Source organism: Manihot esculenta, chromosome 7 (assembly GCF_001659605.2).
Source record: "Manihot esculenta cultivar AM560-2 chromosome 7, M.esculenta_v8, whole genome shotgun sequence".
NCBI classification, from domain to species: Eukaryota; Viridiplantae; Streptophyta; class Magnoliopsida; order Malpighiales; family Euphorbiaceae; genus Manihot; species Manihot esculenta.
In genome coordinates, this window is record NC_035167.2 from 3,591,347 (window position 1) to 3,606,005 (window position 14,659).

The window sequence follows — 14,659 nt, forward strand, 5'->3', positions numbered from 1 at the left end:
TATTGTTAAAGCCTCACATTCTCAGTTTTTGGAAACCTGTCGATCATCTATGTATACTTCCAAGAACAATCTTCAAGTCATCGATCTTTAGATCAGTGAATTGTTGGTGCCTACATAAACTCTCATTCTGCTGCCATGTTGGATTCTTTGTCCTTTCTTTTACAATTTTTCTCCACCATTTCAGTTGGATTCCTCTCTTTATTCTGCCTTGCCATAATGCAAGAAGAATCGAATCACATATTCTTTATTCTATGCCTGAACACAGATCAGCTTCATTGCTTTCTCTGACTTTTTCACTTCATTTTCCATCTCTGCACTTGTGGAAAACTGGAACAACATTATCATCAGGATTAGAGAAGTGTCCAGGTAATGGTTCTAGTTTGATACTAGGCAATGCTCGCTCCTAATCTCGTCAACCATCACAAAATCTTTCCCTCTGTTTGCAGAATAAAATTTTACAAAAAAAAAAACAATTTAATTTATTTTTATTGTGTAACGAAAAATTCAAATTCTTTTTAATTTTACAAAATAAATAGTTTGACTACGATTCTATAAAAATTCATTTGAAATATTTTCTTCTTACAAAATGGATAGTTTCAAAGAGAATCAGAAAAGACTGTTTGGATCCCACAGTTTAATAAGTTAGATTCTTTAAGAGATGAAGCTACTGCTTGAACCGGAAGACCAAGTCATGATGATGATTCTTGAAGCACAATAGCTGCTTCAGAGGAAGCAAGAAAGACTACATATCTAGCAGGATAATGCTCCCCAATTTTAAATACAGATCTTCCATTTGCACACAACAGCAGGAAAAAAGAAAAGGAAACTGCTCAGTAAAGACTGCAAACGTATTTTGATACATAACCGTGCACATCGAACTAGCCTCACTGTCTGTCTCTACAGATACAATGATGAAATATCCATCAACCCAACAATTAAGAAGTTATCACCAGCAAGGACGTACTTACATGCTCATTCTTATAAAAATACAATTGGTCAACTTTCTTGCTGCAAAATTTCAGCAGTTCTTGGCCGCTACAAACATCTTCCATCAGCTTCAGCTGCCAATGTAAAATGGGTACACATATTAACAGTCTGCAAAACGATCAGCAACCTAAAATAGAACATAAAATTTATTCATACAAACAGACAAATAATTGAGCAGAAAAAAATACTGATAGCGTTCATGATGGCAATTGCATTGTTAGGTTAGATATGTTTCATACAAGACTCATAAGCCCAGCAGGAAAACGAAATAAACAATTACAACAAAAGACACCAACATCATATGTTTTCAATACCTAAGGATGCAGCTATGATGCTCTAAGAAACCATTTACCACATCACTCATATTTGCAACATCTACACATCAAAAGATTATGCACTCACATACCTAGAACATTAAGAGTGCATAACACCTAATGAATTGCAATGCCTACACCTGAAATATATGACCTTTGCAGCACTGTTTAGAAGGTCAATGGACTTGTCTACTCAAATTTCTAGTACATATTTAAAAGATATTATTATGTATCAGCTGACTAAGGAAAAAAAAAGCGCTCTATATTTATCATCAATGTATCCCTATCAAAATATATTCTATTATGATAAGGATCGCACATCAATATTTAAGCAAATATTTTTATTATATAACACATTCATAATATTTTGCACCACAATCACTTATGGAAGGCACAACAGTAGATGTGTATATATGACACTATAACAATTAAGTATTTCTTTTTTTCAAGGTTAAAATAAATAACAGAGATATATGGGAAAAAGGAAAAAAGGAAAGAAAAGACTCATAATTAGCAAGACTGCTCTAAAGAAATTGAAATTACCCCACACCTGAAGAATTCATGAGCAATCACCACCCAACACATTTAGTTGCCCAGAAATTCTTGCCTTGCAGGTTGGACACATATAACCAACTGAATCTGATTGCATTTCAGTATCTACAGCCTCATGGCTGAACTCAACTCCACACCATACACAAACAGTCATAAGCTGTTGTCCACCAGCTGTATCTACAATCTTTGGTTCAAACTTAACTGAGGCATCATATGACCCTTCCATCTCAGTATTATTTTCCATATTTATTGGTACCTCTGGCAGAGAAATAGGTAGTTGCCCGGTCCCAGAACTATACTTTAGTTCTTCAATTTCCTCCAATTTCAACTCCTCAAATCCTGCTATTTTCTGATGCCCCTGGTCTATCATACTAAATTCGGTCGCTCCCTGTCAAGAAAAGGATATACACCAATCAAGCCATACTCCCTGGAAAATAAATAACAAATTTATCGCAAAAATATGAATAACTAAGAAGGGGAAACCATCCAGCCTCCACACACACCCAAAACTATAGGTGAAAATTTAAAAATTTTACTCACAGAAGTTTAATTGCAGGAAAAAAAAAACTACTCTTAGTAGTACTGAAACAATACAAATCAACTTTAAAATGTGAATTCATGCTGTCAGCAGGCTCATCAATCTGCAAATATATATTTTTAAATATGTTGAATGTGAATATTAGACAGATTTTTTGTCCATCCTTAAACCAGAATTCTTTCACATCTTAGGTATAATGCATTATGGTCTTTAAACCAACAATTCTTTCATTGTCAATGAAGATAATGATGTCTCACAGCCTAGCATCTGCAATAACATTAATATCACTTGCTGGAGTTTTCATATTGCAAAGGAGGAGAAGACTTCCCAACCAAAAAAATGCAAATTAAACGACAGCTGAGAGGGGGATCATTAACCGCTACTTGCACAATTAGCATGATTCTTCCCAGGATTTTCATATTTCTAAGCATTAACCAGTAACACTTACATGTATTACTGACAAAAGACAAATAAATTGACTTGAATCTTAAGCAAAGTAAGATGATATAGGAAACTTAGATGATTGATCATTGTACATAATAAGACACTCTCAGCCCCACTATGTACATTCTGTTAATAAATCCTCGTTACACCAAGAGAATCAAATTCAAAGATCATCAAAATACTCTTTCCTTTTCTTTTTACTACTTAAGAGATTTCTCAAAAGAATTGAAGGTTGCTGCCCTTGACCTCCTGCACTACAAGGCAGGCGTTCGAGCACTGTGTTACTGCCCCCAATGGCTCATTGAAATATTCCTCAAGCATTTAAAATTTACTGTAAACCCAAAATTAACCAAAAGTATATAAAATGATACCTTATCCAAGCTCACATTGGGCACTGAAAAACCATCGGATGGTTGCAATAGGGATACAGGTGGTTCTGGAACCCCATGCTGAAGCTCATCTTCTTTGAAAGATTCCTGTACATTTTCTTGTATACTAGTAACATCTGCCTCCCTCTTATTGCTTACAAAGCCAATTTCGACCTCTATACTACCCATTTTATCCACTTTGTCAGTCTTATGATTGTCTTGTTTGTCTGTGCCAACCAAATTGACATTATTCTCAATGCTACAAATTTTCTGATCACTCACCGGCACAAGGGAGCAATGTTCAGAACCTCTTTCCTGCTCAATGAAAGAACTATCAATTACATCAGTGAACGCTGCCAGACGATCTGTTCCAGCAAGCGCTTTACTATGTTGCTCATTAGCAAACAAAGAGTCTATCTCAACATCTAGGACATTGCTAACATCATCAATCATATGATCACTTTTTTTCTGACTTAACTCCAATTCCTGATATTCACATTCTATTTCTGGTTCACTGAGAGAAGAATCAGATTTCAATTCATGATCAGAAACTGAAGCTAGAAGTTCTGCATTAGGAACCAGATTCTGTTTATTAGAAGTAAAACCACCATTGGATTCACCATTAGGACCAGAAGAAGATGTTTCACGAATGGAATTCTGAGCTATTTCAATCAAAGCATCCATTTTGGAGATTCTTGTAGGCAATTCATCTTTGTTTGGAGAGTCGCTTCTCTTTTGCAAAGCCATCCTGCTAATAGGTGATTCTTCTATCCCCCTCACATAATTCCTCACATGGATTCCTACATGACCATTATACCGTCGCCTTTCATGAAATACCTTATGGCAAAACTGGCATTCATATTTTCCATCTTTCACTATTACACCATCACCAACAGAAGAACCAAGTCTATACCTCCTTGTAGTCCTTTGGTGAAATGACAAAAGGTGCTGTAAATATGTATCCTTTTCATCAAATGTCATGTTACATTTGTGGCATTCAAAAAGATCATGTATTTGAACCTCTGCCAACTCCAAATTGTCAATTCCCAGCAAGGCGACAGCCTTCTCGCGTTCACTAGCTTGGCTCTGATCTTCATCCTTCTTGTTTGCACCTGCATGCTGCTGCATATACTGTAAGCCTTATTGAACAAGAGAATATTTGACAAAGCATGTAAAGCAATTATTCACATACACTTTCAGAGGCTAGTCTGTGGACCTGCTGTATAATGTCACCTGCATGATCCTTCAATGGTCTAGCATCATAAGATCCAAAAATTGATTGCAAGTATGCAGCAACTTCCTTACAGGATACAAATTGTTGTCCACCAGGGCTGGATAATATCAAATAAGAAAATGATAATAATAAGCCCAGGTAGATGCATATGGCATGCTTGAGAATTGGGCAGTGTCACTATTATCAGTTTGTTAATGATATTGCAATTGACAACCACACAGTCATTTAGCAGAACAGCAAATAAAAGCATGCAATTCATTAAACTGCTAAAACGAGGTTCATCAACAATTATACAACCTAACTAATGATAAGAAACATTTACTTTCAAATCATTAGAATGTAATGACAACTCAGAGAACGCGGAAACAACATCCCAATAAAGATGAAACAATTTTGTTTTAAATTCCAGTGATAAATTACAAGCACAGCAACCAACTCTAGCATTCAGGTTAAATTAAATACAGCCAAATGAACTTAAATTTGGATACTAATGCCAAAGGTACAGGAAAAGAATATTGCATCCTGCCATCTCTCCATTTAAGGAGGTAGGCTTACATATTCGCACCTTAAAGATTCAACATATATTGATAAATACAATACATATCATCCTTTTCCATAACCTATAAAGTAGGGATAAACACTTTTCTGTTTAAACCAAAAAAACCAAACTGAATCAGTTTGGTTCAATCAATTCTGTTATTTGGCTCATATGCTTTAGTTCACTTAATTACTTTTAAAAAATTCGATTTTCAACTTATATGGTTTGATTTTCACATTGCCATATTTTTTCGTCATAGAGGCTGAAGTAACATGAAAACCAGTATCCCAATCTTATTTTCTGGATATAGTGCAACAGCAGTATACACAACATATACAGTTTAAAGTTCAAAAGGCAATAGCTAGAACATTCTTTTGCTTCAGAACTCAGAAGTTAGCTTTAGAAGAACCATTCATAACAAACAGTCAAATTATCACAACCTCAATTTTTTCTGTGTCACCTGTCTTGAAAGAGCAAAAAGTGCAAAAACTGGGAACTATCCCAGTTTAAGGTATACTAAGTTCAACGACCCTAAACCACAAGAACAAAACTCATAATCAATGTGAAACCTAATATGAAAACACCACATAAAATAGATGTTCTGTGAAGTTCCGCATCCAATTACAATGCTTGTTTGAAAACGTTCCTAAACTGCACACAAATGGCTATAAGCCCATGTACGTATATGGAATTTAGGCACCACATATGATACCAGCAGAACTAAAGAAAATGACAGGAAACAGATGTCATCATTCCGGATAACATCATCATTTTACAGAAACAGTAGAATAAAACAAAATAAAAACAACAAGAAGAAATCAAACATAATGATTCACCGTTCAACATCTAACATCCAAAAAGAGAGAAACTTTTTTTCTTTGAACTGCAAAAACAGAAACCTTTAATAAACAAAATCGTAATGGCTCATCATCTACCACTCAAGAAAACAAAACCTTATACAATAACAGCCAAAAAATATAAGAAACATGATCTAGTCTACTCTTTTACTTTCTTCATCTTCATTTATCAGACACCAAACGGACAAATCACAGTTAAACCAGGAACAGGGAACCAATAATAATTCAAAGAATAGGAAGAAGAAGAAGAAGATGACGATTAAAACAAACACCTTATGTATCTGCGGCAATAAACCCAAGTACGGCCTTCTTTCCTTTTGAGCCCTAGTAGGAGCTTCCAATCTACAGGCAAGATGTCACCAAACTCGCTAGCATCTACAATCCTCCTCTTCCTTCTTCTGCTACACCACTGGCCTCCAATGTCCCTTAAAAATCCCAACAACTCCTCCTCTTTGTCCATCCCTTCCGTTCTCCTCCTCAATTCCTCCATGAATGGCTCCTCCAAACTCGACAACCCCACCAAATCCACCACAACCCCATTCTTGTTCACAATCTCTGCCCCCATTGCCCTCTCACTTAATACTTTCACTTTTGGCTTCCTTCCTCTTTTCCTCTTCCTTTCCCCAATTACGAAGTTCCCATTCACAACAGGCGCTTCTACTACTGCCGCTAGTGGTGGTGGATTAGAATTGAAATTTATAGCATCGTTCAGATGGCTAAAACTATCGAAATCTACTAAATCCAATTGCTGAAATTCGGGGTGTGTGGAAAGGAATTGTTTGAGGAAACCAATGATGGAGTGATTTTCAAGGTGGTCCGTGTCAGTGGATGGATCGTTGGAGGGAAGAGGAGTAGGGCTAGGCGGATTAGGGGTTTTGGGAAGAAGACCAGCCAGGCGGTGTCGATGGTGATGGTGGTGGGATGAAAGGCGGGAGTAGGTTTGGCGGCGTGAGCCAGCACTCTCATTGAAGCTTGCGGGGTCTATGGTGATTGTTCTGGTGTCGTCAGTGCGGCGGGGTTCGAAGAAGGAAGAAGAACAGCGGGAGAGGGTGCGGAGCTCTGATTGGGAGAGCGTTGTCATGTCTACGAATGGTAGGATGTCCACAGCTAGACCTGGCGGTTGCACGGTGGTGGAAGTGGTCATTTTGTTGGTGCCAGCGGTGGTGGTGGTTGGTGACTAGGACGACTACTGAGGCCGAACCGCCGAGGTGGAATTTCCAAGAGGAGGGCGTAGTAAAGCGTGCGATTGCCAGTTTTGGATTTAAATTTAAATAATTTTAATTTAATAGTCAACACGACATGCCGTTTCGAGAATGCTGGTTCAGAAAACTAATTATTTATAGATATTTTTAAATTTCTAAAGAGTGCATTGACATGTCGTTTGGAAATGTGAATTCATAAAAAATATGGGGTGAGAGAGGCTCGAACTCTCGACCTCAGGATCACTCAAGTAGCTATGAGACCTACGCGCTAGCCAACTGCGCCACCACCCCAATGTTGTCTTAAATAACATAGAAACCTTTATGACTTTTGAAATTTTCTTTTTTAATTAGTATATTTATCTAAATTCATCTCTCTTCTTCAAAAACACTAACTATTATCCCATCTCAGTCTAACGTTTTCTTTCCAAAATTTTCAACCATTTCTTCTTAAAGTGTTTTTTTCCTCTTTACCTAATTTTTGTAGAGAGAATTTTTTTTTTTTTTTCTATAGTTTCAATGATACTCTTCAAATAGAGTCTTTATTTGTTGTTAATATTTCTATTATCCCCTGTTCATCTCCATCCTTACTTAAATATAAGTTTCCTTGCTCTCTACCTGAATGAGATTGTATATATAATTCTATATTGATTTTTTATTATAGTGAGTGTTTTTTCGATATATGTGCATGTTTGTTTTTATTTGCAAATTTAGAGGATGTTTGTCTCTTGTCTCTTGTCTTTTCTCATTCATTAACTAGTGAAACGTGGTTAAGTGGTGGTTTGAGAAGTCTTTCCTCGTACAACACACCAACACCACCATCATCCTCCTTGGCAACTTTTGTGAAGAAGTTAACCTTCTTTAACTAAGAAGATTGTGTAATACATTTGTTTTAGTTTTCTTTCTAAATGTGACAGCACTTCTACTTCTTTTCTTTGGATATGATTTACATTGCTTGATCTGTATTTTTTTCCTTAGGTTTTTTTTTAAAAAAGTTACAATTTAATTTCTGAATATTACCATTATTAATAAATTAGTTAATATATTTTTAAAAATCTATTAAAATATCCTTATTTTTTCTTTCCGTCAATGAAATAATTCTTCCGTCCTCTTTTTCGTTAAAATTAGATAAAGAATGAGGGAGAAAATTTCTAAAATATAATTTTACCCTTAAATAAAATCCCTTATTTAATTTTTAGATATTGCTATTATTAACGAATCAGTTTCTATATTTTTAAAAATCTATTAAAACATTCGTATATTTTCTAATATCTATTAAAATATCCTTATCTTTTTTTATATTTATAAAAATATTCTTATCGTCTATTTCCATCAACAAAATATTCTCTCCTCCTTCTCCTTCTCCTTAAAAAAAAAAAAAAAAAAAGAAAAAGATGATGATGATGAAGAAAAAGAAGAAGATGATGAAGAAAAAGAAAAAAAAGAAGAAGAATCTCTTGCTCTTTGAAAAAACGAATAAAAAAAAGAACAAAAGAAAAAGAAGAGGAGGAGGAAGAATCAACGAAGAAGGAGGAGGAAAAGAATGGGGTAATTTGGTCTTTTACTATATTTTTAACGGCAAAAATAGATAGAATGATTGTTTCATTGATAAAGATAAAAAATAAGGACGTTTTAATAGATTTTTAAAAATATAAGAATTCATTTATTAATAATGACAATATTGAGTAACTAAATTGTAAATATTCCTTTCTTTTTTCCTGAGTTTTGGGATTGATTGAGCAAGTTTTTTCCCTAAAACTCCGTTTAGTTTCTTAAAATCTAAAAAGGCTATTGCTTCTTGGACACATTTTCGCCTCTATAGCAACCATTCTTAGTTTATCAGAGCAGACACATATAGTAATTAAGGATGGCCATGACCTCCCAATTTTTAATTTTTTTTTTAAAAATTCAAAATTGTATTTAGAAAAAAAAATAGTACGAAGATTAGCTCCTCTCCCAATTAATCATAAAAATATAAATTGTGATTTGAAATTTGCTCCACACTTTCATTTCTGGGTCTGCCCCTATAGTTTACATGATAAAAACACCAAATAATTGCAATATACAGTAAGATTATGATATTAATAGAACAAGTATAAATTATAATATGGAATGGAGCTCTGCAATTCTGGCTTGAGTTATTCTAGCAACGGCTACAGGGGATAGTAATGGATCCACCTTTCAAACATGTTATAACATTCTACTGGCTTGTACTGTGTTGGAGAGTGACCTGCTCCCTGTTCATATTTCAATTATTAATTACTGTTTTTATATTATCAAAATTAATTATTTTGTTTATGCTTTTAAAATTTAATTATAATTATTTTTTATTTTATTAAATTACACTCTTTAATTAATTTATTTTAACTTAATAAAAAATCAATGAAGTTGTTCTTTAATTTCTTACCTTCAAAGTTGCAAAGGTCAAGCGGAATCCATGATATTCATTCCTAAGAGTATACCTACACATGAATATCATATCATATATAATTATTAAATGCATTTATTATGTGTAATTTAATTTTAAAATTAATTACTGAATAAAGAATTTTGGAATTATGTAATTATTTTTAAAATTATGAGATTTTAAAAAGGGAAAATTACTTTTTAGTCCCTGAGGTTTAACGTAATTAATACTTCTGTCCCTCTATTTTGGCGATCCAACACTTAAGTCCCTCACTTTCTCTTCCGTCCAAATTCGTAGTCCTTCCGTCCATTTAAACCGTTTGGTCAAATAGTCAAGGGTGAAATGTGATAATTTTTTTCAAAAATACCCTTCTCTCAATGTGAAATTCCAAAAGAAGAAGAAGAAGAAGAAGAAGAAGAAGAAGAAGAAAGAAGAAGAAGAAGTTGCAGAAGGGTAGGAAGAAGAAGAAGAAGAAGAATAAGAAGAAGGAGGAGGAGGAGGTTAATTTTGTCAATTCACGTGTCCCAAACGGCTATTTTGGACGGAAGGACTACGAATTTGGACAGAAAAGAAAGTGAGGGACTTAAGTGTTGGGTCGCCAAAATAGAGAGATAGAAGTGTTAATTACGTTAAATCTCAGGGACTACAAAGTATTTTTCTCTTTTAAAAATAACTAACCCTGCAACTTGACCATGAACGAACCAAGGTCGCCATGCATAGTCTACGGTCAAATCTAGAGATTCAATCCACTCAAGAGTTGATATATATGGAATTACCAAATCATGATCAGCGCTGCATCATCATAAAATCTTAAAAAATTAAATCCAGTTAATAAATTATTTTTACCAAAATTGCAGTAAAAATTCATTGAGAAAAATCAAAATTGAAGATGTGTTAGAGAGAGCAAACCTGTAAAGTAGAACTTGAAGACCATAGTTGGTGAGATTGCTGTAATAATCAACACCACTTCCAATATCGTAGGAGTATGTATTGTCTGGTATTGAATTATTGCACCTGTACCATTCCTTAATACTTCCCTGTTTCCATTTACATTGAGAGAGAGGGAAAAAAAAATTATAAATACGTATAAAATTCGTCATTTTTTAATTAAAATTTTACATATATACCCTTCGAACGTGTAGAGCGTCTTGTACGCTTTTGTCATTTGCCCATATGTCAAGGAGCTTGTATTCGAAATTCTGAAAAATAAACATGTGAAATATATATTAAATATTAAATAATAAATTTTGATAAATCTCAGAAATTACTCAAAAATATTATAAAAATTAGAAACTGGGGAAGTACCCGGCACCAGTAATCATGGGGTCTGAAAAATGGACGGCGGAGATTTCTTGAATGTGCTATGAGAGATCTTCGAGCTTGTTGGCGTAAATCGTCATCTGGTTTTGGTGATAATTCAGCACACTTTGGCTCCAATATGTTTTCTTCATTAATCGGATCAATGCACTGCAAATTCCATAATTTCTCCTTTTATTTAACATATATAATAATAAAATAAATAAATAAACAGCTGTAAAATTTTATCGGTAAATAAATTAGAGATCTCAAATTCTACCCTTTCAATTTTCGATTCCCAATTCAAAAACAGGAACATACGATATAAAAAAAAAATATCTCAATTAACGAAACCTCATCAATTTCTTCAAGATCCTGTAGACATTCTGCATTTGAGGAATCCACGTCTAGATAATTCTCATTGCAACTATTTTTGGCAGACTGCGAAATCAAGTGTAAGCTAAGATTTCACATTTAAATTTAAAATAATAATTTTTTATTAGTCAATCTTAATATAAATAAATTAATAATTATTTTAGGAATATAATTGAATCACCTCATAAACACTGCGAGATATAAGTGCCAAACTGTAAGCAAGGGGTATTCTGCTGTTTGCTTCCAGGGAATAATTGATATGTGAGGATCCGCTAACGATTCCCTGAAAAAATCACTTTCAGTATTTTTTATTTTAAATTAATTTTCTTAAAAGGAAAAAGCTAGGAAAAATCAGGGCTATTTTTCTTCAGATTATTATTACTTGTAGATTTATGGTAGGCTGGAGTCCTCCTTCATTTCCTGCATCAATTTTCGACATTAATTAATAATATTTAAAAGTAAAATAATTATTTTTTTATAATATATATATGAGGAAAAATATTACGTAAAAGATTACCGAATATTATTTCCTGAGCAAGGACTGGTGTTATTATACCAGAAAATGAATCACTGGCAATGAAGAACGGATTTTCTATGTATTCTTGGTGATCAGCCAGCCACTGTAAATATTGAAATAAATAAAATTTAATTTTTTAAAAATATTCTAAATTTTTAGAATTTATAATTTCACTTGCCTTTCTTAAAAAGACATGGATTTGTGCCACTGATATTGTGTCTGAAACATAGTAACCTTGGGCGCTGTTTGCGTAGGAATAACCAGAGCCAACTGGAGCATCTACAAATATAATACTGGAAGTCTACGTAGAGCCATGCAATCACCAGAAGAAATAAAAAATAAATATATCTTATTTAAATATATTGTTAAATTTGAGTCAGAACTAATTCACCAAAAAATTAGCTCATAAACAGAAGTGCCTATAACTCATAGACTCAATATCAAACCAAAACTCTAATACATATTAAGTTTGAATCAGACTTAACTCACCCTAAAAGCTAATTTTAAGGGAGGAGTACCTATAACTCATTTAGAAGCACATTCTCTTTCCACGATCGATATATATCGATATATATATAAATTAAGAATAATATAATATAATTGAATATTTTTGTACCTTTGTCCATGTGAATTCATTGTAAAGCAACTGTGGCAAGCCCCCAGAGTAATCACTTGTATTTAAAATCAGTGGACCTACATGCAAAAGTTGAAATCTAAGCTCTAAGTGACAAAAAATTACTTTAATTTATTTTTAATTATATCTATTTTAAAAATATTATACCAGTTTGGAAAAAGAATCCGTTCAAAGCAGAACAGCCAGGGCCTCCAATCAAGTAAACCAAAAGAGGGTCTTGTTTAGGCTTCCCTTGTGATTCAACGAAAAGGTAGAACAGCTCTGATTCATTCACACTCACATATCTAACAATATCAAAAACCCAGCAGCTTTATCACAACAATTCAAACAAATTACCAACTCCAAATCAGGAAATCGAGCTTACCCAGTTTCGAGCTTGAATGGCAAAACGCCTGAGAAGCCTGGTAAATTCTCGACGATACTGCCTGACTCGGCGACGAAAGATTGAAGAAGAAGCAAGTGAAATGTTAAACAGGCGAAGCTGATTATAGAATCTCTACCAGAAATGGTTGGCATGATGAAATTAAGGATAATTTCTATTAAAGCTTAATTAATTATCTTGAAAATTTTAATTAGTTAATATTATTTATAGCCAATCCAAGTCGTGAATCCAGACCCAGACCTTCCAGTCTTGTTTGAAAGATTGGTTAAAGTTTGGGTATTTGTGGTTAATTGATGGTCTGCTGCTTATTTAGGTAGTTGATTCTGCGTGCTGTTTTGTAAAACCATGGAGAAGCTTCTGCCTGCATTTCAACGTTAATCATTTTATTAGTTTTACCGCTGAGTGTTTTAGTAATATACAAAAAAATTATTAATTAATTTTTTAATTTTATAAAAATATATATTAAATATTATAACGGTTCAATTTAAATAAAATTAAATAATTTTTAAATTTATTTTTTAATTAATTCAAAATAATAAACTAAATAATTTTTAACTCGCTATTATATATAATTTTAAATTTTAGTATATTTTCGATGTGTAATAATAGTTTTTCATATTAAAATATTTTAAAAATTTTAATTAAAATTGATAGAAAATTTAATTGGTAGATCTTATAAAATATTATTAATATTTTAATATATTTTTTAAAATGAAAGAAAATTAAATATTAATTTTTCTTAAATTTTAATATGCAAATACAAGGGATATTCTGCTGACAATTTTAGGGAAGCTTTGCCTGTGGGTTTGGGCACCTTCGTTTTGTGCCTTTTGAAAGAGCGTTAGCCCAATTTTTTTTTTATTTTTTATAATTTGTTAAATTAATGAATAAAATAAACAAATTGATCCTTTCTCTCTACTTATATTTTTATATTCATACAACGCAGGGGAATCTTTTACTAAAAAACTAATTATTTTGTAGAAAATAATTTGTATAAAATATTTTTTAAAAAATAACTTATGTTTATTGTTTGATTGCAGTATTAAAAAATAAAAAATATTAATATTATGTATAAAAATTTAAAGAGTTGATATATAAATTTTAAATTATTTAAATTAATAAATTTTAAATACAAATAGTTTTAAGAAAAATCTTAATTTAATTTTAAAGTATTTGTGAGAAAAGATGATAAGCTAAACATTGAAAATCTTCTCATGGCAAAGAACACATCACTAATGACGTGGCAAATCTTGTCCACAGTGTTTAACGACTAAATTTAAATATTCAGTATAGAATTAGAACATATCCTACACAATTTTTTTTTTAATTTTTATTTTAACTAATAAATATTTTATTTATAAATCGAATAAATAAAAAAAGATAAATTAAAATTAATAAAATTTAAAAAATAAACACTATTTAACATGTAATGTTAGTTTCAAATTATATAATGGAGATGAGATTTGAATCAGCAATTAAACAAAGTATTTAAGAAGATTGCATCAAAAGTATTCCAATCTTTTTTTTAATTGGAGAATATCTTAAGACAATATTTGACCTAAATAAAGTATTATAAATCAGGCTTGTCTGATTAGGCTGTGAAATCGGTCGGTTCGATTTCGAACCGAACCTAATCGAAAAAATTGAAAATCAAATTATAAAAATGTTAAAAATAAAAAAAATCGATTATAAAAATATAATCGAATCGAATTGAACCGATAAAAATCGGTTCGATTCAATTTGATTTAAATTGAAATCTGTAATTTTTTTTAATTTTTTGCTTTTAATTTCAATAGAATAATTTAATAAATATTTCACATAAATTTATCAATAAATATTATTTGAATACATAATAATAATAATATTAAAAAATCCATATAAAATTTAAAAATATATATAAAATCAGTATTTTTATATATAAAATCGATTTTTCAATTTTTTAGTTATTTAACACGTTTAAACCGAACCGAACGGAACCAAAAATCAAATAAATTAAAAAATACTAACCGAACCAAAC

General features: G+C 32.1%; 2 protein-coding genes and 1 non-coding gene across 8 annotated transcripts; all 3 read right to left on the reverse strand.

The window, feature by feature from the left end:
* Nucleotides 1-813: 813 nt before the first annotated feature.
* Nucleotides 814-7,084, reverse strand: LOC110619278. Of its 6 annotated transcripts, none has more exons than XM_021762608.2 (5): nt 6,105-7,084; nt 4,396-4,534; nt 3,207-4,325; nt 1,852-2,241; nt 814-1,114 (listed from the first exon to the last, which is right to left on the reverse strand). In XM_021762608.2, the coding sequence occupies exons 1-4, from the start codon at nt 6,974-6,976 to the stop codon at nt 1,861-1,863; spliced, it is 2,511 nt and encodes an 836-aa protein (XP_021618300.1). In that variant the 5' UTR covers nt 6,977-7,084; the 3' UTR covers nt 814-1,114; nt 1,852-1,860. The 6 variants fall into 6 exon arrangements, with proteins under 6 accessions (XP_021618300.1, XP_021618299.1, XP_021618303.1 ...); XM_021762607.2 differs by having other exon boundaries at nt 814-1,061; nt 1,845-2,241; XM_021762611.2 differs by having other exon boundaries at nt 814-1,061; nt 3,207-4,322; nt 4,420-4,534; nt 6,105-7,082.
* Nucleotides 7,085-7,239: 155 nt separating this feature from the next.
* TRNAM-CAU lies at nt 7,240-7,325 on the reverse strand. Its single transcript is given in 2 exon segments — nt 7,240-7,275; nt 7,288-7,325. It is a non-coding gene; the product is annotated as a tRNA-Met (tRNA).
* A 1,705-nt stretch (nt 7,326-9,030) lies between these two features.
* On the reverse strand, nt 9,031-12,799 carry LOC110618548 (serine carboxypeptidase-like 12). Its single transcript, XM_043958035.1, has 14 exons — nt 12,625-12,799; nt 12,408-12,544; nt 12,243-12,319; nt 11,805-11,927; nt 11,627-11,729; nt 11,492-11,529; nt 11,291-11,392; nt 11,089-11,175; nt 10,744-10,905; nt 10,566-10,637; nt 10,348-10,475; nt 10,117-10,230; nt 9,439-9,493; nt 9,031-9,268 (listed from the first exon to the last, which is right to left on the reverse strand). Exons 1-14 carry the CDS (start codon nt 12,774-12,776, stop codon nt 9,185-9,187), a joined length of 1,434 nt encoding a protein of 477 aa, XP_043813970.1. The 5' UTR covers nt 12,777-12,799; the 3' UTR covers nt 9,031-9,184.
* Nucleotides 12,800-14,659: the final 1,860 nt, after the last annotated feature.

Bases quoted from the DNA above. Each gene is read 5' to 3' on its own strand.
- LOC110619278 (XM_021762608.2), bottom strand. From the start codon at position 6,976: ATGACCACTTCCACCACCGTGCAACCGCCAGGTCTAGCTGTGGACATC. The intron at 4,535-6,104 runs GTGTTTGTTTTA...GATATTATCCAG, and splicing joins TATTGCCGCAGATACATAAG to CCCTGGTGGACAACAATTTG. The intron at 4,326-4,395 runs GTATGTGAATAA...CAGTATATGCAG, and splicing joins ACAGACTAGCCTCTGAAAGT to CAGCATGCAGGTGCAAACAA.
- LOC110618548 (XM_043958035.1), bottom strand. From the start codon at position 12,776: ATGCCAACCATTTCTGGTAGAGATTCTATAATCAGCTTCGCCTGTTTA. The intron at 11,176-11,290 runs GTGATTCAATTA...TTGATTTCGCAG, and splicing joins TATCTCGCAGTGTTTATGAG to TCTGCCAAAAATAGTTGCAA. The intron at 10,476-10,565 runs GTATATATGTAA...AAATGGAAACAG, and splicing joins ACGCTCTACACGTTCGAAGG to GGAAGTATTAAGGAATGGTA.